This window comes from Podarcis muralis, chromosome Z, assembly GCF_964188315.1.
Source record: "Podarcis muralis chromosome Z, rPodMur119.hap1.1, whole genome shotgun sequence".
Classification (NCBI taxonomy): Eukaryota; Metazoa; Chordata; class Lepidosauria; order Squamata; family Lacertidae; genus Podarcis; species Podarcis muralis.
This window is the reverse complement of record NC_135673.1, coordinates 22,131,378-22,155,828: the sequence shown is the minus strand read 5'-3', so window position 1 is coordinate 22,155,828 and position 24,451 is coordinate 22,131,378. Positions and strand designations below refer to the sequence as shown.

General features: G+C 45.3%; 1 protein-coding gene across 1 annotated transcript; it reads left to right on the top strand.

The window, feature by feature from the left end:
• The first annotated feature begins 1,288 nt into the window (after positions 1–1,288).
• Positions 1,289–24,158, top strand: UPRT (uracil phosphoribosyltransferase homolog). Its single transcript, XM_028715342.2, has 7 exons — positions 1,289–1,777; positions 18,685–18,727; positions 20,070–20,139; positions 21,258–21,320; positions 21,840–22,001; positions 22,969–23,067; positions 23,706–24,158. Exons 1-7 carry the CDS (start codon positions 1,398–1,400, stop codon positions 23,810–23,812), a joined length of 924 nt encoding a protein of 307 aa, XP_028571175.2. The 5' UTR covers positions 1,289–1,397; the 3' UTR covers positions 23,813–24,158.
• The last annotated feature ends 293 nt before the right edge of the window (positions 24,159–24,451 follow it).

Genomic DNA, 24,451 nt, shown 5'->3' with positions numbered 1-24,451 from the left:
GCATGAACAGGCAGAACAAAGACATGCAACACGAAGGAGCCTCAGAGTACTTGGGAAGGAACTGGGGGAGAGGAGACTTAGAGAGCTGTAGGAAGGTGGGGACCTTTAGTCTTAGCAACCAGGAGCGCTGAGCAGTTTTGGGCCCCCTCAATATTTTGGGGGAGGGGGAGTGGCACAGTGTGTTCTGGAGTGTGATGCAGTGCTTGACCTCCCAACCATGGGATTCTCCGGGGTGTGCGTGGAACGGGGTGCTCCAGCAAGGGGCATGGTATGGCCCCTGACCTTTTCCTGAGTGTGGGACGCTCTGCTGGGGGGCACTGCATGGTGCCCCATTTTCTACTGACCACAGGGTGCTCCAGTGCACAGCAAAAGGGGTCTTGGCACAGCACCCAACCTTGTAACCGCATAGTGCAACATTGGGCCCCCTCAGCCTTTGGCACAAGGTGGTGCCGCTGCTAGCAACTGCCACTTAGGGGCAAGTTCAATTGGGCAGTTGCTGTGTTCACTAGGCTTGGCCTCCTGAGCTGTTTGGAGTCTGAATGAAGAGTTATCTTCACTGAAGCCATGTGGGTTATTGCTGACCTGCTCCTGACTCCCATTCCTGTCACTAAACTAGTTGATGTCTGTGGAGCAGGTGCGTGGCCCAAATAAGAAAGGCCCATGATGAAAGACAAGAGGATCTCTCTCTGGTCACATGCACACCATACATTCACAGTGCCCTAATACCACGTAAAACAGTCACGGCTTCCCCCAAAGAATTCTGGGAGCTGTAGGGGTGCTGTTACGAACGCCACTCCCTTTCTCATCTTGGAGTTGCAATTCCCTGTGAGAAGACACTCAGGAGAGATTGTTAAATCCTTCTGGGAACTGTCGTTTTGAGAGGGAAGTGTGGAAGTGTGGGGGGAGATCTTCTAAGAACTCTCAGCAGGTTTAACAAACTACACCTCCCAGGATTCTTGGGAGGGGAGGGGACTGTTATCACGCCGCTTAAGAATGTGTCACTAGACTAGACCTTTCTGCACTCTGATCGAACTACACTTCCCAGAAACCCTTGAGGGAAGCCGTTTAAAGTGGCATGACGCCTCTTTGAACGTATGGCGTGAATGCGGCCTCTTCTCTCTGAGGTAAAAGAAGAGCTTTTCCCCCAGTCAGGAGTGGGGGGCGGGGCCACCTTGACCGAAGGTGCCCTCCCATTGTTCCTAGGCTACGAGTGGCAAGGACAGCAGCCAATAGCCGCGCCCGGCTGGGCCGCTTGCCGCGCGCAGGACCTTCGAGGAGGCGGAGCTTGACCGGCTGGGCGGGCGCTGCGGCTGAGGTAAAGCCCCAAGCGCGGGGCGAGCGCGTGGCGTACCGGTGGGGCACCATCGGGGCACCACTGGGCGCCTTTCCGGCCGCGCATGGAGACGATGCCTTGCCACAACCAGAGGGTAGGCTCGGCAGATGCGCCCCGGCAGCAGCAGCAGCAGGCTGGGGCGACAGACCGGGACCAGGACTGCTCTGAGCAGGCGGTAACGGGGAGCGGCGTCGGCAGCGGCGTCGTTTCCCGGCAGCTCCGCTTCTCCGAGCCCGGCCCTGGCGGCGATAGCCCCAGCCCGGATAGCAGCAGCTGCTGCAGCGGGAGCGGCGGCGGCGGCTGCAGCTGCTCTGGCAGCAACGGGGGCGGCCCTGACACGGCCCGGTCGCCGACCCTCGACCTGCCGGTCACCGCCGCCTCTCGGCTCAAGCTCCTGCCCATGAACGACCAGATCCGGGAGCTACAGACCATCATCCGGGACAGGTAAGGCGGGCACGCGTCGGCAGCTCCTATTCTTGGCGCCAGGCTGGCCTCCCTCTGAGCATGTGCAGAATGTCGCCTGTGCGCGCGTGGTTGGGGGCGGTGTGGTGGACATCTGTCAGCGCGAGAGCCCCTTTCGTTCCCTGACCAGACGGAGCTCCGTCGCCTCGTAGCCTCCTGACAAGAGCTGGGGCGTAGAGTCTGCCCAACCTGCCTTTTGTGGCACCCGCAGGGCCAGGATGTGCTCAAACACTTGTGTGTTTTTCGGGGGAAACCCTCCCTTTTCCCGCCCAAATGTACGCAGTAACGTATGTTATGACTATCTAGGTTTAGGGTCCAGGTTCAGGTCAGGATGTGTCGTCCACGGAGGCTGGAAACTCCACTGAATTTATTGCGGTCTAAGCTTTTGCGGTCCACCGCATTAGATGCAAGAGGAGTTAACGGTGCATGTTCATTTGTTGTTTGAAGTTCAGCCTTATGAGCAGGGGAGCCAGCCTTTCTGTACGTATATAAATGTATATTATGCAGTGATGTTCGGGGGCCGGTCTCTTCTCTCTTGCTGGATTTGGGCACAATGAATGTGATGGTGCTGAGCGAAGCTGTGGGCGAGCTCTCTTTAAATAAGAAATGATGCGTCCTGCGTTATGCTTTCAGGAAGGAGGGGGAGTAGATGGTGGTGAGGAATAAACAAAGCAGAAGGGACTTTTCCCAGGTTGGTTTTCCGTGTCTGAGATAGCTTAGGGCAAAGCTCAGCGAATAAAAGAGTGTTCCCATCATTAACTTACTAGGTGGGGCATTATAAAGCACTGTTCTCTTGACCTCAGCCCCACCCATCATCATGGGAATAGTCATAGTGGCCTACCTTACAGGGCCCTTTAAAAAAAAAGATGGTTGGAATAATGCATGTGGTGTGCTTTGAATGCCATAAGCTTGCAATTTACACAGGTTATTTTCTGGGGATTACCCCTAAAGCCAAAATTGCATATAGTCGATACAGTCACACCTCAGGATAAATATGCTTCAGGATAAGTATTTTTGGGTTGCGCTCTGTGGCGACCTGGAAGTGACGGAGTGCGTTACTTCCGGGTTTCGCCGCTCGCATATGCGCAGACGGTCAAAATGATGTCACGCACATGCATGAAAGCGGCGAAATGCAACACGCGCAGACACGTATGTGCGTCTTACGTTCTGTTCAGGATGTGAACGGGGCTCCGGAACGGATCCTGTTCGCATCCCGAGGTACAACTGTACACACTGAGTTCAAGGGCAGGTGGGTTTGCCAAAGTCTTTCCCCCCAAAACACCCATTCCCTTTTCCACCCACTTTTTAAATACCGGTAATTTGCCAAGCATGTAAAGCTGAATACACTCAAACTAAATATGTGTAAGTTTTGGGCTTATTGTACTAGAAACATGCTACTTGCTACATAAATATGACCTATTAAATATGCTTGAATTGGCCATCCAAATTTGATGGAATGGGAGGAATCTTTTCAAAGGGTAGCTTACCAGGTAGCTGGCATGGTGTGTCCTTATGACTGAGGCTTGAGTGTATGGCAGGTGATAGTTTTGAGATCACATAACCTCAGGGTTGGGTAAATGCAAAGCAATATTTTCCCTTACTTTTTGGAGGACATTGCAAAAGAGCAAGTCATAGCACTGGAGTTTTGCCTATAATTCAAGCTGCAGCCACCTTCAATGAATGGGGAGCTGGATGTCCATGCCTGCTGCTTCACTGTTCTTTGCTTGCTGCCAGATCTGGTTTTGTCATGCAAACTGACATGACAGTTTGCTCTGCTTGTACTTAATTACTGACTGTGGTTGACTAGTATTAGAAACTTCTTCTTTTTTTCTGTTTTTTTGCTTTCTAGGAAGAAGCAAAGAGGCGCAGTGTTAATGTATCTTGTCTAGTTAGCCCAGTGTTTCCCAACCTTTTTTGGGTAAAGGCACACTTGTTTCATGAAAAAAATCTCGAGGCACACCACCATTAGAAAATGTTTAAAAAATTAACTCTGTGCCTATATTGACTATATATAAAGTAACTCTCTTTAATAGGAATCAAATAAACACAGAGAAAGTATTTTATAATTACTTTATTATGAAATAGTAAGTAAACAGAAATATGAAAAATTATAAAATACTTTATTCAGTGCGCAACCTGGGCCTGTTTGGCTGAACACAAAGCTGATATTCTGGCTGGAATCGAAGAAAGACACACACGTAGCTCTTCGTCAACAGCTCTCAGTCTCTCTCTGTATTTAGTTTTTATAGCAAATGAAGGAAGAGTAAGCAGGCTGGGGTGGGTTAAGTAAGGGCTGAAAGTGCCTAGATGAAGTGGGGGAAGCTAGAGAGGAGGTACATTCTGACGTTTGAGGATAGACTAGGTTCTTTATGTGAATGATAGGTGAGTTATTTGACAGATCGAACTGAGAGCAAGGTGTGGCTTGTGTAGCTGGGGTGGACAGGGAGAGACGGGCCTGCCTGCCTCTGCCTGCGCTGTGGTGTGTTTTGCCCCGACCGACGGACGGACCGACCTGCCAGCTGTCTCCGCAGTAGCAGCGCGGACTGGAGCTCCGTCATTCTCCCCGCCGGTGCCCGGGGAGGGGAGTGTGGGGTGGCCGCTGTGGAAGCGACGGCGTGCTCCTCCTCCTCCTCCTCCTCTTGCCGGGCTAGAGCCAGCCGGCTAGCGCTCGCCCCTCCTTGCTCGAGCCGACCCCGCCGCCGGGGGCCTTCCCGTCCTCTCAGCGGCGCCGCCTTGCGTCCCTCGTCCGGGGGTTGGGAGGGGGCTGGGGGGGAGGAAGGGGGCGAGGGGGAGCAGCCGCCGCCGCTCCTGAGGAGATTCTGAGGCGGTGGCGGGCGACGTGTGGCGGAAGAGGAGGGGTCCCGCCAGCCCCGCGTTTCTCTCTCTCTCTCCCTCACGGAAACCTTCCCCTCAGCTTCTGCCGCTTTTTCTCTTCTTTCCCTCTTCCTTTTTTTTTTTTTAAAAAAAAATGAAAAATCTTTCCTTTCTCTCTTTTCCAGCCCCCCCTCCCCTCTTCACGGAATTTCACTGCGCCGCGGCGCGCAGGCGCACTGCTCGCTCCTCTTTCCGCGCAGGCGCCTTCTCTCGCTCTTTCGCCTCCTTTTCTTTCTCTCTTGATGGTCCGCCTACAAAGGAGCGAGGGAGGCGCCCACCATGTTTGGATTTGCATCCAGCAGGAGATGCCGCCGCCGCCCCGCCTCTCGCCGCCCGACTCGCCCGCCTCCCTCCCACGGCACACCAGGCAACGTCTCGCGGCACACTAGTGTGCCGCGGAACACCGGTTGGGAAACACTGAGTTAGCCAACCTCTGGGATTAACATTAAGTGAAAATAGGCCTAGCATATACCATGAACTCTGCTAAACTCTTAGGGACAAGTTTTGGCATGCAGTAGGTGCCTTTCAGATCCTGCACTGCTGGCTGGTAGGTGAAAGATTTTAGTGAGTAGGATGGTGGTTGGGTCCCAATGCTAATAAGCACTATAGCTAATCACTTCGCTGGTCATTCATAGAGAAGGCACTGTTGCATCTTGCAGCTGCACACATTGCAGTTTCTTCAAAAAGTATCACATGATGATTTGGTTGGACAGTGGTCCCACATCTAGTTATCTCAGTAATGTGAGGTTTTTAGGCCAGCTTTGTCCTTACTAGGTGCTTCCAACATATAAAACCCAACACATTAATATTTATCCTATAAAAAAACATGAAACAGCATAATCAGGCAATAAATACTAATTTTATTAACTGTACATTAATGTTATCTAGTGCTGATATGCATGCGTTTTGAATCTATACTTGTTCATTCAGGAGTAAATTTCACTAAGTTCAGTGGGTCTAACTCTAATTCCAAGGTGAATTTAGGATTGCAGCCTTGGAGCAAGTCTGATCTTAAGAAAGTTTATTTAGGGAAATTTGTGTCATCCATGGGCTGCCTTTACGTGCTAAATGTGGAGTAAATCAGCTGAATCCAGAATTCAGATGAAAGCTGTATAAGTAGAAAAATTGCCTGAAATGTCCTTCTTGGATTGTACTGTATAGTTAAACTTCTCAAACATGCAGCCAGGCTAGGAAAATGACAGCCGACTATTGGTTATTTGAATGCATGTTTGGTATTGATATATTTAGTCTTTAGCGTACAGCTTAGGTGTGAGCATTTTGTTTCACTTTTTACAGTTGGTGAGTATGGACCCCTCTAGATGATGTAATTGTGATGATTTGTTCTTTTGATGCTATCAGTGTATGACCCCACAGGCAAAAAAAATATTTATTCCTGCAAAAGTTTTGTGGCAGTCATACCCTTTCATTTCCAACCAGTGCATAGCTGTAACGTCCTGCTGAAATCCTGTAACTTTTTATACCACAAATGCTATTTTTGTTGTACTATAGTTGCTCTGGAGAGCAATAATGCAATACTGGGGAATCATCACAGAACAACTATTAAAGAAGAAACTCAAGAACATGTTGCAAAGTACACCTGCAATCAGTGTTAGAAACTAAGATATATAAATTAGGTGCCAAATGGCTCCTTTAACCAAGGTTTCAGTCACCAAAACAGAATGTCTAGCTGCCAGTTTGGGGCAAGACAACTCTAAAGACTTATTTTTCAAGTGATGGACTGACTGTGATTGATTATCACTTAAATATTTGGCTAGTTCAAATGACAACCTTGTGCTAGGTTAAGAACTTTGAGAGAAGTCACTTTATCCAGGGACAGTCCACATATATATTGGCCTATTCCTACAAACAATCAAGATCCAATTATCCCCAGGCATGCACCTCCATCCTGGCACCCATGCATCTTCACTTGGTTGCAAGTGGCCAATAGCCAGGGGCAAAATGCACCTTGTGCATGGCTAATTTTGAACACACTGCCTGCAAAATAACACCAGCTTGGAGGGGCCCGGTGGTTGTGCACACAGAGAGTTAAGAGACAACAATGAAAAAGTTTTTTCTTTCAAACTGCATATGGATGCTTTTCTATTTAACCAGTTTGATGAGCTGCTTTCTCCTCCTCAAAAAAAGGAGGTATCATGAAAATCAGCTTTATGTGCATACCGGTCTCTTTAAGAAGTGCCTGTGTCATGGGAGTGCCTGTTCTCCACTACATAAATGATCTTGCGGATCAGGTAAGTGTTAGGATGATTTAGGCAAGAATCATACTACAGTGGTACCTCGGGTTAAGTACTTAATTCGTTCCGGAGGTCTGTTCTTAACCTGAAGCACCACTTTAGCGAATGGTGCCTCCTGCTGCTGCCGCGCCGCCGGAGCACGATTTCTGTTCTCATCCTGAAGCAAAGTTCTTAACCCGAGATACTATTTCTGTGTTAGCGGAGTTTATAACCTGAAGCGTCTGTAACCTGAAGCGTATGTAACCTGAGGTACCACTGTGCAATTGTCTTAAAACAATGATGCTTTTCTCAAAGCTACTAGCTTTATAGTATATTATATGCTTTCCTGAATTGTAGCTGCAGCTATTTTATCTGTAAAGCTCTTGCAGTAGCTACTTCCTGATTTTGAATGAATGTATTAACATGTACAGCACAATGTAAAAAGTCAGCTAGCTGTAGATAGCATCATGATTAGCTGTGTGCTCCAGCGGGCTAGAAGAAATGTCGCTTACATTGTCTGACATCACACATTTATTATAGACGCACCCAGTGTTGCCACTGTGCCTTTGGCAGTGTCAGTTTTTCCATGTCAAAATCCTCATTTCTGCGTCTTATTGAATTTCCTCGTGCATCAACATTTTTGGGGGGATATGCACATATACTTTGTCAATTCCAGTGTAATGTATTTGTAATTGGAGAAATATTCGTCATACCTTGCCACTAAGTGACAAGAGAAAACGGTGATTAGCCAATAATCTAGTCTTCTTGTATAAGACATCTTTGGAATGAAACAGAGAAAAGCAAGGGAAAAATAGAACGATGCAGCAGAGAAATGTCTGTCCATCTTAGGTACTCTGGCAGTGGATTCAAGACAGACAAGAAAAGCATAATTAGCATATGGAATCCACAACCATAATGAGTTGTAATGAATAGTAGGTTGGATGCCCTCAATGATGTGGGTTATGCAAACATTTTAATTTGGAAAATTCTCAGGAAAAAATGCCTTATACAAATTAAGTTAATTTGCATTAGAAAAAATCAGAGGCCCTAGAAACTAATGTAGCATATTAATTTTACTTGTATTTACTAAACAAAGAAACTTTTGAAACTGTCAAGCTTGCTTAATGTTGTGTGCACCATTTCATTGCTACTAATGAACCTACAAAACGAAATTTTTTACACCCCACATCACTAGATGACTTTACAAAATATTAGAGGAAACGGCTCTCTGCAGGTGTCCTAAATGTGTGTTAAATACATGAAGGGGACTTTTAGGGACAAGTGCAATAGCCCTGCTCCATGTTCTTTTCCCTCCACAAATTGGAGGGTTACCTCCTGAGCTGATCATCGTCTTGAGTTTGTGGTGGCTCTCTGCACATTTTAGAACCTTATTTTTCCAGGCTTCTAAAACATACAGGGAGCTTCTGAATATAGGAAGGTGTTTTACTTCAGGTGACTGCCGTTCAATTTGTGGAGGGTGATGCGGGGAAGGGAAATGTGCTGATTCCCATAGCCCCTCTTGCATATTTACTTAATACACATACAGAGCACCTGAAGAGAGCTTTTGACTGTCATGAAAAATGGGACCTTAATGTCCAGGGCTAGTATGCCCCCTGAGTACCAGCTGCTGGGAGCAATCCCTAGGGCATGGTTTTAAAGAGGCCTCTGCCTGGATGCTGTAGAAACAGAATGCCTAATCCTATAAAGGCATCACTTTTGAAAGAAGACATCTTTTGCTTGATTATGGAATACAAGGCAATTGGCAATCCCCTATAATTGTTAAAGGTAGCCAAGACATACAGCTGTTTACACATGCATATCTACTTGATTTCTTTCTTTTTTGGTACTGTTAAAGATGCAGGGTAGTAAGTAGAGTTCTGGCAGGGAGGAACAAGGCACAAAATAAATGAACCCTAACACGACCATCTTGTGTAGGTAACCCCGTGTCTAAATTTAACTCCACTAGACTACTGTACACTTAATGGTTGGCAGCTGAATGTGTAAGCCAACCACATAGACATGTGTTCAGTTGAAGGTAGTGCAGAAGATTTTCTCTGATGACACTTGGATAAATTCTAGGTAAGACAGGAATGCTTCCCCTTAGAAATAGAAAGACAACGAACTCCATGCAAGCTGTCTTCTTAATTGGATGGAAATAGTCTAGCCACAGCTGCTTATGCTCAGGTAACCTCCTGTTTAAGACTATTCCAATGAGTTATATGTGGGAGTGTTTCAAAAACTGTCTGAAATTTCAGATGGTCCTGAACTGAGATGGGCTGTTTGATCACATTATACAAGTCTGTTTTCAGGTTCAATTTAAAGTAATGAGATCTTGCTGGAAGCTACAATGGCCCGTACCACCACTTCTCCCTTAGAGGTGCACCACCTTTGCTGCTGCAGCCAGAGAAGCGGCAGTGGCAGTGACTTCTAGGTTTTGGCAAGACCTTGTGGACCTCTTGCGAGATCTCACTGAAACCTGGAAGTTGCTGCCACAGCCTCACAACCCTAGAAAGCAAGGTTTTGGTTGAACTGTCAGTGGGGAGAGGTTGACACCTTCCCGTTTTGTCTCAGGTGGTGAAATGGGATGGGCTGCCCCTGTTGATCACGGTGATAGGACAAGGGATACAAATATTGTATACTTCAGTGGCTTGTTTCATTGAATATTTGTACATGTCTCGTGTTTATATATGTATGCTGGGTTTAATGGGGAGTGGGATTTAGTCTCATAAAACTTTCATTCCCAGCGCAGATTATATTGCCTGATTTCAGGGCTAAAATTGGCAGTGCTGCAGTTTACAATGAAAAAAGGATTTGCAGGCAGTTGGGCTTCAGAACAGGTTTCCATAGAAGCAGCTCTGAGCAGTGTGTTTCTATTCTGACAAAATCCAAAGTTAATGGGAGGTAAATTTAACTGCTGGCATTTTGTATATGGCTGCAGATGGTTTTAACTGCTTATACGCTGATCCTAAATAAGCAACAAAAGCCACTCCTTTTTTTTTGAATGGGGGATCAAGTTTATTATGGAACTAACATGACCCTATAAGGGACGCGGGTGGCGCTGTGGGTAAAAGCGCCTAGGGCTTGCCGATCGAAAGGTCGGCGGTTCGAATCCCCGCGGCGGGGTGCGCTCCCGTCGTTCGGTCCCAGTGCCTGCCAACCTAGCAGTTCAAAAGCACCCCCAGGTGCAAGTAGATAAATAGGGACCGCTTACTGGCGGGAAGGTAAACAGCGTTTCCGTGTGCGGCTCTGGCTCGCCAGAGCAGCGATGTCACGCTGGCCACGTGACCCGGAAGTGTCTCCGGACAGCGCTGGCCCCCAGCCTATAGAGTGAGATGGGCGCACAACCCTAGAGTCTGGCAAGACTGGCCCGTATGGGCAGGGGTACCTTTACCTTTACCTTTAACATGACCCTATAATATTGTCACACATGAGCTTATAGCTTCTAGAAAGGATTTTGACTTCATCTGCATGTTCCAATTAACAGCAGTCTTAACTGCTGATACTGCCGCATTGTGAGTGTTGGAGCAGGCCTCTCCCTCCTCAGGCTAATTGCATCTGGCCTAGGGGGCGGGGCCCAGGCTCACCTTCGCCACAGCTTTAAAAGGCCTCATTGAGGACTGGGACATCACTGCTGCCGCATTGTGAGTGTTGGAGCAGGCCTCTCCCTCCTCAGGCTAATTCCATCTGGCCTAGGGGGCGGGGCCCAGGCTCACCTTCGCCACAGCTTTAAAAGGCCTCATTGAGGACTGGGACATCACTGCTGCCGCATTGTGAGTGTTGGAGCAGGCCTCTCCCTCCTCAGGCTAATTCCATCTGGCCTAGGGGGCGGGGCCCAGGCTCACCTTCGCCACAGCTTTAAAAGGCCTCATTGAGGACTGGGACATCACTGCTGCCGCATTGTGAGTGTTGGAGAAGGCCTCTCCCTCCTCAGGCTAATTCCATCTGGCCTAGGGGGCGGGGCCCAGGCCCACCTCCGTGATAGCTTTAAGGACACTGGTGCTGCAGCAGCAAATGTTAAAGATGCTTATATGTATTTTAAGGTGTTTTAAAGGTGCTTTTATTGTTTACTTTGTTGTACCACCGTGAATGGTGGTTTTTATCTATGTATTTTTGTTTTGTTCCGTTTTGTTTTGTTTTGGGGTAGGACACTGAGTGGGGTGGGGATTGGTTTTGTTTGAGCATAATTGTTTTTGGTTGTTTTGTTTTGTTTTCTACCTTGTAAATGGAGGTTAGTATGAGGCTTGGGATTGCTACCGTGATGGGGCGAGGGAGGTATGGCGGTGGGGGCAGATGTTATAGGCGAAGGGGATCGAGATACGGATATGCTCGTACCCCTTCCAATCTGCGCCCCATCCCGAGAGACGAGGGTAGGGTGAGCAAGGATTACTCACCTCCTTCACTGGTGTTGTGCAATGCCAGGTCTATAGGCAACAAAACCGCCACCCTGCGAGATTTCTTTATCTCGCTGGGGGTCGACCTGGCTTGTGTGACGGAGACCTGGGTGCGTGAAGGGGTAACTGTTACCTTACGAGAGATGGCGCCCCCGGGTTTCTCCGTCCTCCACCAGTCACGGACTGTGGGCTGGGGGGGAGGGGTGGCAGTATTAATCCGGGAAGATTGTCCTTTCAGGGCTCTACCATCGCCATCGATCCCCGGCATTGAATGTGTTGGCCTAGTCTTCAAATTAAATAAGAAGAAAACAAAGATGATGGTAAAGAATATGGATCAAAATGTAATAGAAATAATCCAGAATCAATCACAGATACAGGTGGTCAAGAAAGTGAAATATTTAGGGATTTGGCTCACACCTAAAAACATAGATTTATTCAAAAATAACTATGAGCCAGTGTGGAAAGAAATAAGAAAGGATTTGGAAGTATGGGGAGGACTGAGACTGTCCCTCTGGGGAAGGATCAATACTATTAAGATGAACGTACTACCGAGGGTACTATTTCTATTTCAGACAATTCCTATAATTAAAGGGACCCGAATGTTTAAAGAATGGCAAAAAGTGTTATCAAGATTTATCTGGCAGGGCAAAAAACCTCGTATAAAATTTAAACTGCTGACAGACAGGAGGGAAAGGGGAGGCTTTGCCCTGCCAGATTTGGGACTATACTATGAGGCATCATCCCTCTGTTGGATAAAAGATTGGGTCAAACTAGAGAACAAGGAGCTACTCGATTTAGAGGGCTTCGACAACAGGTTCGGTTGGCATGCCTACCTGTGGTGCGGCAAGAGGAAAGTACACAAGGGGTTTGAAAATCATATCTTCAGAGGTCCACTCATTGAAATATGGGAAAGGTATAAAAATATATTAGAACCTAAAATCCCGCACTGGCTCTCACCTCTTGAAGTGATGAGCCTTAAGAAAACCAATATGAGAGGTGACTGGGCAACATATGACCAGCTGCTAATGAAAGAGGATGGGAAATGGAAATTAAAACCGTATGAGCAGGTTAAGGAGTATGTGTACGATTGGTTGCACCATTTCCAAGTTAATGAGATGTTCAGAAAAGAGACTAAAGACAGAGGGTATGCAGATAAAGAGTCAAAATTTCAGACGGAAATCGTAAACAATGAGGTGAAAATAATATCCAAAATGTATAAGATTTTGTTGGATTGGAATTTGGCAGATGAAGAAGTTAAGACAGTAATGATTCGGTGGGCTAGTGATGTAGGCCATGCTATACAATTCGAGGATTGGGAGAACCTATGGAAAGAAGGCCTGGACTTTACTGCGTGTATGACGGTGAAAGAGAACATCATGAAGATGTTTTACAGGTGGTACATAACACCTGCGAAATTATCGAAAATGTATAAGGTAGACAACAAATGTTGGAAATGTGAGGAGAAGGAGGGTGCCTTCTACCATATGTGGTGGGAGTGTGGGAAAGTGAGAGAATTTTGGGAAGAAGTATATATTGAACTAAAGAAGGTGTTAAAGTATACGTTTATTAAAAAACCTGAAATCTTTCTGTTAGGGATCTTAGGGAACGAAATTAAGAAGAAAGACCATAAATTTGTTTACTACGCAGTCACAGCAGCAAGGATAGTTCTTGCTCAGAAGTGGGGAAAAAAGGAAATGCCAACAATAGAGGAGTGGAGATTGAAGTTATTAGATTACGCGGACTTGGACAGATTAACGGGAAAGATTAGACACCTAAGAGACCAAAAGTTTATCAAGGATTGGGAGAAATATGTAGATTACCTGGAATGTATTAGTAAAGGCCAAATAACGTTAAGGGGATTCAGAGAAGCACTGTGAAAGACTAAGAGGTATTGTTTTAAGGAAAATAGAGGAAGAAGAATGTATAATGACAATACAAACTAGGTAATGTGTATCTTTGATTATTATTGTGGAAGATTTACGGGCGGGCTGAAGGAAGTCCAGAAAGAGATGACAATGTTAATTCGATAGGTGATAACTTTTTGTAGTATGTATTGTGTGTCTACTTTGTGTTCTGCTGTTACTTTTATGTTTGTCATGTATGTTTTCTGTTTTTTTTTCTTTTTTCTGTCTGAAAACTAATAAATATCTATATGCAAAAAAAAGAAAAAAAAAAGAATGTGTTGGCCTAGTGTGGGGCTCCGAGGAGAGCTTGGCTGTCTGGCTGGTGTACCGGCCACCTAGCGCACCAGCAGCCACCCTGTCAGGCCTGCTGGAGGCGGTGGCCGGCTGGGCCTTGGAGTTCCCTAACCTATTGCTATTGGGAGACTTCAACTTCCATGCTGATGCCACTCCCTCCTCACAGGCTCTGGACCTGGTGTCTTCCATGGCGACACTAGGGCTCTCCCAGTTTGTTTCGGGCCCCACACATCAAGCAGGCCACACGCTGGATTTGATCTTTGGCGCCGGTATAGATGTGATCATGTCTCCTTCGATGAAGGTGCCATGGTCTGATCACTACGCTCTGAAAGCCAGGATTGACTTTCCACCCCCACCCTGCTTAGGTGGCGAGCCGATTTGGGCTCGCCCGCAGAGGCTGATGGACCCTGATAGATTCCGCCAAGCCTTGCGGGACCTTGCTCCCCCTGGCGACTCATTGATTGAGCTTGTTGAGGGCTGGAATACCCAGCTCCTGGCAGCCATCGATGAGATCGCACCTAAGCGCCCTCTGCGACCCCGCAGAAACCGGGCTCCCTGGTTTACCGAGGAGCTTCGGAAAATGAAGCGGGACCTCAGACGGCTAGAGCGAGTATGGTGGGGTGCCCGTGACGGAGCCTCAAGAACATCTTATAGGGTTTTTATGAAAACCTATGAGATGGCAGTGAAGGCCGCTAAGAAGTCTTACTTCTCGGCCTCCATTGCATCCGCTAGCTCTCGCTCGGCGCAATTATTTAGTATAATTCGGTCTTTAACGTCCCTTGAAGGACAGCCAAATTTAAATAACAATCTGACACACAGCTGTGAGGCATTTGCGAGCTTTTTTGCGGAGAAGGTCCTGTTGCTCCGCCATGACCTCCCTGCCAATTTGGATACAATAAAGGAACTGGAGGCCCCTCGACTGTCCTCGGGTCCAGTATTGGACCACTTTGACCGGATATCTCCAGCTGATGTGGACAGATTCCTCCAAGCTGGAAAGCCCACCACCTGTCCTCTTGACCCGTGCCCGTCATGGCTAATTAGAGCGTGTCCAGACGAGGTGCGGGCCCCCCTGGGGGATATCATCAATTTGTCCCTTGGCACCGGGATATTCCCAGGGGAACTGAAGGAGGCGGTGGTGCATCCGCTCTTAAAGAAAACATCATTAGATCCCTTAGATCTATCCAATTACCGCCCGGTCTCAAATCTTCCATTCCTGGGTAAGGTGATTGAGAGAGCGGTTGCTGAACAGCTCGGTAGGTTTCTGGATGAAACATCTGCTCTGGATCCATTCCAGTCTGGCTTCCGCGCTGGGCATGGGACCGAGACAGCTCTGGTCGCCCTAACAGATGATCTCCGCAGGCAGCTGGATCGAGGCGGGTCGGGGCTGCTGATTCTTCTTGATCTGTCAGCAGCCTTTGACATGGTCAATCACGAACTCCTGGACCACCGCCTTGCCGACGTGGGGATCCAGGGCACAGTCCTTCAATGGCTGCGCTCGTTTCTCTCTGGTCGGGGACAGAGGGTGGCGCTTGGGGGGGAATTGTCATCGCGTCACTCCTTGGTGTGTGGAGTGCCTCAGGGTGCGATTCTCTCCCCAATGCTTTTTAACATCTTTATGCGGCCCCAGACACACTGACCAGATGTCTGGAAGCTGTGGCTGGATGGTTACGTGGGAGCCGGTTGAAGTTAAATCCTTCGAAGACAGAGGTCCTCTGGCTGGGGCGGGACGATATGGGATCGAGGGGGCAACTCCCATCTCTTGCGGGGGTGGAATTAGTGCCAGCACCGTCCGTTAAGAGTTTGGGTGTAATCTTCGATACCTCCCTCTCTATGGAGGCGCAGATTACAGCTATAACAAAGGCGGCATTTTTTCATCTCCGCCAAGCTAAGCAGTTGGCCCCTTATCTCTCTCGCCCTGATCTAGCCACTGTGATCCATGCGACGGTCACCTCCAGACTGGATTATTGTAACTCGCTCTACGTGGGGCTGCCCTTGAAACTGACCCAGAAACTCCAGCGGGTGCAGAATGCCGCGGCGAGACTCCTTATGGGGTCTTCGTTGCGAGATCACATTCATCCGGTACTGTACCAGCTGCACTGGCTTCCGGTGGAGTACAGGATCAGGTTTAAGGTGCTGGTTTTAACCTTTAAAGCCCTATACGGCCTAGGACCCTCGTACCTACGGGACCGCCTCTCCTGGTATGCCCCACAGAGAAACCTACGGTCTGCAAATAACAACATCCTCAAGGTCCCAGGCCTCAGAGAGGTTAGGCTGGCCTCAACTAGAGCCAGGGCCTTCTCGGCTGTGGCTCCAATCTGGTGGAATGCTCTGTCACAAGAGACTAGGGCCCTGCGGGACCTGACATCTTTCCGCAGGGCCTGCAAGACAGAGTTGTTCCACCAGGCCTTTGGTCAGGGCGCAGCCTGACTCCCTCCTCTGGCAACCTGCACAGAATTTTGCCTAATCGGTTGCCAACAATTTGATTTTAATTAATTTTATAATGAAATGTTTTTAGAATGTTTTTAGAATTTGACTGTTTGACTATTTGACTGTTGTTAGCCGCCCTGAGCCCGGCTTCGGCTGGGGAGGGCGGGATATAAATAAAATTTATTATTATTATTATTATTATTATTATTATTATTACTTAATTCTGATCAGAATATGCAGAATGTGACCATTTTAGGTTGCAATATTTTCCTTTTGTGATTGCTTATTTTAGTGGTTTACAATATGATTAAAAAGTTATAATAAAAATCAATTAAAATTACCCACAACAACAGAATGCTTAAAATGCCTGCTGAAATAAGGACTTCATTAGATGCCAGAAGTTCAAAATGGATGTCATCTGTCTTATCTCAGCTGTGAAGGAGTTTCATAGAGTTCAGCCCCAATATTGAACATAAGGCTCCTTGTGGATACAAGTTGTGCATTTGAGCCATTGGTGAGGTGGGGGAGCACTAACAGTGACTCCATGAAGACCTCAGTGATTAAGCATATAAAAGCCAGGCAGTTCTTAAGATAACCTGCACCCAAGTTGTTAAGAGCCTTGTAATTTAATGAAGAACTTTGATTCTGGCCTGGTAGAATATGGGTAGGAAGTGCAAGCTTTTAAGCATTGAATTATGTACTTGTGATAGCCTGCACCCACAAAGAGTGTAGCTGGTTGAGTTCAGCTAGTTCACCCACAACAAACTATACTTTGAGGGAGTCTTTAGGGGAAGCCTTGGCTGTTTAAAGTGGTATGATTCTGCCTTAAATGTATAGTGCAGATGGGGTCTGAGTATGAATATCATGCTAAACCAGTGGTTTTCAACCAGTGTGCCATGGCATCCTGGGTGCCTTGAATGATGGTCTAGGGTGCTGCGGGCAACACTGGCCTCTGTCCCTCTTCCCTTCCCTTCATCCTATGATGCCCTCTCACATCTCTGCCTCCCAAAGGCTTGCATAGCTATTTGTTGCAGCAACCCTGGCTACAAGCTCCACAGATAAATGGTGCTTCTGGGGCTGGTCACTGGGTGCTGGTTGTAGGAGCTGAGGCAGCCTTGGAGTAAGCAAGCAAGCAAGCAAGCAGGCGAGGGAGCCAGCCACCCATTTCACCAGCCCTTGCCGTTGGGAATGGATAGAGAATTCCCAGGCCCCTGTGGGACAGTGCGAGGAGGCCCCTCTCTTTGGGGCAGAGGGGCAGCAGTGGCTGTCCAGAGGACTCCCAAGAAGAGAGAAGAGGAGGCTGAGGGAATACTCCACAAGGGAGGGTGTTTGAAAAAGGTGACAGGCTGTCAGCACTGCAGGCAAGCGGTGACATAACTGGGCTCCTGAGCCCCACAGGGGTGCTGCAGAAAGAATGTAGTTGATCAAAGGAGCTATGGACCCAGAAAGGTTGAAATCCTCGGTGCTAAACTTTGGTTCAGTGCACCACGAATGAACCTAGTATCCTTACAGGCTTTTGCCACCCTTCCCTCTCCTTCTCCCAAATAGCTGGGATAAGTTTGAAAGGCTTTCATGTTGCTTTCCCTTAAATATAGCTTGCTGTTTTTTAACTGGGGATAGTGGTTAACACTAAGTACTATTAGTTTTAAAACAAACTAAACCATGGAGTTGACTTGAGTAGTCTAATGCTAACATTAAACTATGATCCCCACCATTGAATACAACAGCAACATGACAAGATAAAATGAAAGCTTCTAAATGTGGGAGAGGTGTATAAGCATTGCTTTTTTCTGGGGGGAATGCCAGGCTACGCATACCCCTAAACATTTTGTGAATCTTAAGTTTGGCCTCATTGAGGGGCAGTATTTCAATATGAGTAGGAAAATGAGAGTACCCCTAAACATTTTTTTTTTTTTAGAAAAAAAGCACTGTGTATAAGTAACGTCTGTGACTGTTGTCATGAGATCAGTGTTAGAAACTGAGATATGAAAACTGGGAGCTAAATGGCACCTTAAACCTAGGTTATGGGCACAACAACAGAATGTCTAGGCACTTTTTAAAATAACAAGAATACAAATTGAAAATTAATGAACTGCAGCTAAAATATTGTGTTAATTTTTCATATCGTCTAATACTTCCCCTGCCTACCCCCTAATATTCTTAAGGGGGTCTCTTCTCCAGTCTTCAGAAAGTAGCTGGAAGTGGGGAGGCAGAAAAGGGTCCTCCTTTCCTTCCACTCTGCAGTTTTAATCTGAATGAAATCTTAGGCACAGTACTACGCCCAGAGCTCAGAAGCTGTTCACAGTAATGAAATTCCCTGTCGCAAAATGTGCAATGGGAGCTTCGAACACTGCATGAGATGGCAGAATCTTTTTCCTAGTGTTTTTAATTAATTCTGTTTTTTAGTGGATTATAGGGAGACCCCATGGACTGCTACTTCACTTTCTAGATTTAGCTTGTCAGGCTAAATAATACAATGAGTAAAATGAGATTCACATGCATAACTCTTTGTCTTCATGCATAATATCTCTGCTTATAAACCTTCTTAGAAAACACTTTGAATCCACCTCTAATGACTAATGTTCAAAGACCTTAATGACTTCACTTCAAATAAGTTAATCTAAAGGTCAAGCCTTTAGTTTATATTATGAGGGAAAGTGATAGATGCATTTCAGCACTTATTTTTAATTGTGTGCATATTTTCTGGGATATTTAACAATAGTAGCTTGTTGGATAATCATACTAAAAATTCTGTTCTTTTCCTCCAGGACATCCAGCAGAGGGGACTTCGTATTTTCTGCTGATCGATTGGTAAGTTAGTTGAAGGCCTGTTGTGTAGATTGGTGTATTAACAGGAGTATTCTGCTGGAATGAATAACTGTTACTGGAAAAGAGATCAATTTTCTTTGAACCTGCTGCTTACAAACCAACGATCTGTCAGTAATAGTTTTCATATCAGCATTTATGTTTAATCCTAAGCATATCTACTTTTATGCCAACAGACTTCCAATAAATATGTGTAGGATTAGGCTATTAATATGCTGAACTAAATTGTGATCTAGAAACAAAAACTCAGGCTTGCTTTCTACAGTGACATTATTAGTTTCTTTGCAGAGTTTCTTGCACCAAACAGATAAAACCATTTAGCTTTTAGCTGTTAAAAAACACTCTGGTGTCCTGGCTACATGACATTTTCAGGATGTTTACTTAACATGATCCCGTTTTAAATAATGGGCAGTATCTACTACACAGAGAATCTCTTGCCATTCTTTAATGCTGGCTTGTTCATGGAAATACCCACTTACACAATAACAGACATGAAGTTCTTCCACTTACAAATTGTTTCCCCTCAACTATGGAAGAATACATTAAATATATATATAACCAAGGAAAATCCTTATTTTGTTACATTTTCTTGTATACCTACACCTAGGGCAGGGGTCTGCAACCTGTGGCTCTTTTACACCTTTGCCGCGGCTCCGGGGCGGATACTAGCGAGGGAGGAGGCGCATTGTGTGCCCTGACACTCCCCACTGTTTTAAATGTCGCAATGGTTTTGCAGCTCCCAGTTTTTTTTCTTTGGTCCAAGTGGCTCTTTTTGTCTTAAAGGTTGCAGACCCCTGACCTAGGGCCACTTCACATGCAACATTTTTCCTACATAGAGTTGTGGGGGTGGAGGGACTTGCCCTGATTGCTACTGGAATGTGGCCCACAACAGCTTGTGACCATTGTAATGTGGCCCTCAACCTGGAAAAGGTTACTTAACCATCGGATAAAGAAAGAATAAGATGATATTACAGTTTGAAAATATCTAGGCAAGGGGAGTTCAAACTGGGAGTCTTTACAGGAGTGTAGCTTTGAAGTCTTGTGCTCTTTGTTCCATGCTTTCCAGTGTGTAAATGTTGTACATACATTATACCAAAAAAAAAACAATAGTTAAAATGATCTGTAGGTGGTGCAGATGGTGGATCAAAGTCCATTGTGCTTATTTCTGGACTGTTGAAGATGTTGAGGGGAGCACTTGGGCTGTGCCCTTGCACTAATGGTGTGCTAGCATTTAGTTGAAACTGAAGCCTTGCTGTGACAATGTTTTCTCGGTTTTCTTCCACTTTGTCTTGCTCCCTCCCCCATTTGAATTCTTTCTCTCTTACAGATCAGGCTTGTGGTTGAAGAGGGGTTGAATCAATTGCCATACACAGAATGCACAGTAACCACTCCAACAGGTAATGGGGAAAGTATGTCCAGCCTAGCTGGTGTGGAGAATAAGGATATGGTGTAAAGTAAAATGGGCAGTGTGGTTTGACCTACCAATAAAGTTAGCTATAGAGTGGGCATTCTGTAAATAAGAGGATATTTAAAATTTGATCACTTTGTAAAATGATTTTTTTGAGATAATTTGGCAAAGGCCAGGCCTTTTCATGACTGGGAGAAAAGCAATTTTTAAAATGTGTTTGCTAGACTAGGAAGGCCCCTGCAGAGGAGGGGGGCATCTGGATATACCTGCCCCAGGCTAAGCCCACTTAGTGGGGAGGGGGCATCAGTGGCCTGTTTGAGTTTATTACTTTGTTCTAACAAGATTCCCTCCCCAGGCCTCAGACAAACTCTGCATGGGTCTGAGAATAGGTCTTGGTTTAGATGCAGTGTATGAGTGTCTGGCTGGATGTAGAAGGGATGTAGGGCCATTCTTGTTGGCTCATCTCAGAGACCAGCTACTTTTGACTTCTCCTGTCCATCCCACCTGATCATTAGAAGGATTTGTACCCTGCTGACATTCATGAATGAAGATAATACAAAGGAACCAAGGGAAGGAGTAGAGGGAAGTTGGGGGATTCAAGTAATCTTATAATGTGGGTTTAATATTGATTGTGTATACAGTTGTTATAAATGTTTTATTTTATTATTTTTTCTCTTTAATGTAATGTTTTTGCATGGAAATTAATAAATATATTATACAAAAAAGAAAGAAGGATTTGTACCCAAGCTGATCTCCCTTCCAATACATTATCCGTTTGTCGTTTGTGTGTGTGGTTTTTTTAAGTTTGTAAACTTAAGGACTGTCGTGTGTGTGTGTGTGTGTGTGTGTGTGTGTGTTGATTAAGATGCTCTGTGAGCCTTTTTGGGATGAAGAGTAGGATAAATAAATAAACTTCTATTTTATCTTGTACTCTCTGTGGAACTTTGAGGGATAGACATCTTTTTGAAATCACCGAGGTGTGTAAAATGTGCCTTAGAATTGTAAGTGGTTAATGCAACTTTCACTGTCCATCTTGAAATAGGATATTCAGTGTGAGTAAAAGGAAAACAACATCTTTAATCCAGATTCTGTGTGACCTTTCAACAGGGTACAAGTATGAAGGGGTGAAATTTGAAAAAGGAAATTGTGGAGTCAGCATAATGAGAAGTGGTAAGTCATTTAACATTTTGTGTGTGTTCAGTCTTTTTATTATCAGTGCAGTGTTGCTGTTTCTAGCAAAAGTGGCACCATATTGGAAATAGATGTATGACTACCACATAAGTTACTGAATTATACTTAGGAAAGCAACATAGAGGGCTGTAAGAGGAACAGTGACAAAAATGACTGCTTTCCAAGCAAAGGGTTAATCCCATATGTCCTTTCTAAGAGCAAGTTTTGACACAGCCACTTTTGGCTTGTATCCTCATGGAAAATGGATGATGGAAGTGTGTATTCATAATTTTTCACATGAATGTAAGTTGCATCTTTCCTTGCTGATAGAGCTTGCCTCTCACACCAGCTTTTATTGAATGGCATCAGCTGTCTTCTGTTATATGGGAGCTACTGTATGTTGCAGAATGAAAATTGTATATAGAAGCCATTGCGAAAACAAAAAGGCAGGTAGATTAGTGAAACAGGCTGGCCATTGCTTGATTTGTAACTGTTTCTTGTTTTCTTCCCCCCATGAAGGAGAGGCTATGGAACAGGGTTTGCGTGACTGTTGTAGATCAATCCGAATAGGAAAGATCCTGATCCAGAGCGATGAAGACACTCAGAGAGCCAAAGTGTACTATGCAAAGTTTCCACCAGATATTTTCAGGAGAAAAGTTCTCCTCATGTACCCAATACTAAGTGAGTGCCTTAAAGGATTCCCCACATCACAAATATTGACCATTTGACTAGAGAGCTCTCTTGGAAGGCAAATCTATCATTGGTTAGAATTAAGGATTTGGTTTGGGGCCATACAACACTGGATTTTTCAAGCTTTTCCAGAATTTACATTAGTTGAACTACAGCACATTAGCTGGCACAGCAGTGTCTATAGCAGGCATAGGCGAACTTGGCCCTCCAGATGTTTTGGGACTACAACTCCCATCATCCCTAGCTAACAGGACCAGTGGTCAGGGATGATGGGAACTGTAGTCGCAAAACATCTGGAGGGCCGAGTTTGCCTATGCCTAGTCTATAGGCTGCACGTGTTGAAAATATGCATCTAAAGATGCAACTTGTTGTTTGAGTCACTTAAGTACAAACAAGGAATGAGGATGTTGATGCTGGGTGCAACTAGTAGACTGTAACTGTTCAGCAGGGGGTGATATTGAAGCTTTTGCTCATTCCTAAATGTTAATTAAATAGGATCAGATATTTATTTCTCAGATCTGAGCTGTTTGATTCTGTTTAACCAATTTTTTAATTTCAAACTTTTATAAAAATGCATTAAAATCAGATATAGAAGCCATAATAGTCTCAAACCCCAATGCCAAATGCACTTGCTAGAAATTGACAAGATAATTTAGTTCAGAGTTAAGTGTTTAGAATTGAGATTTAAGCCCATGGCTGCCACCCATTTCGAAACTGACCCTATTTACTCCTTGAAAGAGTACATTGAGCAATGCTAGCCATTGGAGAAGGAGCTTCAGATGCACTGAGCTTATTGTTTTAGCTTATTGTTTTTGTTTGGAATGTCAGAATTCATACCTATAGACCATGCAGATTAATGGTGAAATAGTTTGATTTTGATAGTAACATAACTTGAAAATATACTAGAGTAATTCCTCTTTCTCCTCCTCTCTCCCCCTCCCCCCAAAAATATTGTCAGGTACTGGCAACACTGTGATTGAGGCTGTAAAGGTTCTTATAGAACATGGAGTCCAGCCAAATGTCATAATCCTGCTGAGTCTATTCTCTACACCTCATGGTAAGTTAAAGCAACAGGGCAGACAAACAGCCAAACTGAATGTTATGAGCTAATCCTGTTGACTTTCTCTGGTACAGGATACACATTATCTTTATCAAAAATAGACAATAACATGTTTACCTATATGTGTGCTGATTTCTGTAATTGGTTGTTTCCAGAATTTATGGTACAGCTCCACCACATGTGCCAATAAGATCCCTGCTCCCCACGCTTTTCATGTCAGTTTTCTGCCAAGGAATACTTTGTTACAAGGGGACTGGGGACAGATTCCTTCCTCTCAGTACACATATGGCCCCAGTCCACTTTACTGGGATTTGCCATTGACCAACTCATGTCAGCATCCAGGATCATTGCAATTAATGACACTTGGCCAAAGAATGCAGCTATGTACAAAACATTGGGGAGGAAAATGGATCATTGAAAGGAGTTTATGCCAGCAGCAATTGCCATTGTGAGCATGTAATTTAATAAGACATTTGATGAAGTCTGTATGTTAGATGGGTTAATTCTAAAGGGGCAGAGGAGGAGGAGGGGAGAGAAGAGAATCAAGCTCCGCAATTAGATGGGAGCCCTTGTTGCAGAGTTGCAAATGTAGTTTACTGAAATGTTTGACTTCCCCAACTTTTCTTTTTTTAAAGGTGCCAAATCAATAATCCAGGAATTCCCAGATATCACAATTCTAACGACAGAAGTTCATCCTGTTGCCCCAACGCATTTTGGACAGAAGTATTTTGGAACAGACTGAAGTGCTTTAACCAGTGTGTGTTTTGTTACTGTATGATATTATACCATTTTTCTACATTTTATAATTTGAAGCAGAGGTATTGCTGGGTGTATTTAACAGCCTATTTTTCTTTTGCCAAAGGTGAAAATAACCTGGGCCAGTTTTTTGGTTTTTTTTTAATTTAAAAGGGAAAATACTTTATCTTGTGTCCACTTGAGTTGAGGGCAGCAATGAAGCACATTGCGCTGCAACAGTCTTCCAATGATGCGCATATCCAGATTGCTGCACTCATGGTTCCTTTATTTATTCTTTTGTAGCCAGTTTAAGTGGCTGCTTGTAACTGCAAAATAAATTAACTGTGAAGACACCATAGCCTATTTAATTTTTCAGTGCTTATAAGCACAGTTGGAATTTTTCGGAAGTCTTGATGCTTTGCAGACAACGGCTCCAGGTAATATTCTTAAACCGTATTGCACTTATGAGCTTGTTACGAAGATGTGGTTAACAGAAACCAGTCACAGTCCAGAGAGTGATGTGTGCAATACAATACACTGCTCATATTTGCCAGCTCAGGCTTGCACAAGCCCTTGGAAGGATTGTGTAGTATGTGCAGAGCAGCTTATGTGGGTGGCTTTGCACAGAGTTCTCTTGCAAACAGCA

What these genes read in the sequence shown, in the direction of transcription:
- UPRT (XM_028715342.2), top strand. Translation starts at nt 1,398, where the DNA reads ATGGAGACGATGCCTTGCCACAACCAGAGGGTAGGCTCGGCAGATGCG. An exon ending in CAGACCATCATCCGGGACAG is followed by an intron (nt 1,778 to 18,684) that starts GTAAGGCGGGCA and finishes CTTTTCCTCCAG; the next exon opens with GACATCCAGCAGAGGGGACT. An exon ending in TATTTTCTGCTGATCGATTG is followed by an intron (nt 18,728 to 20,069) that starts GTAAGTTAGTTG and finishes TCTCTCTTACAG; the next exon opens with ATCAGGCTTGTGGTTGAAGA.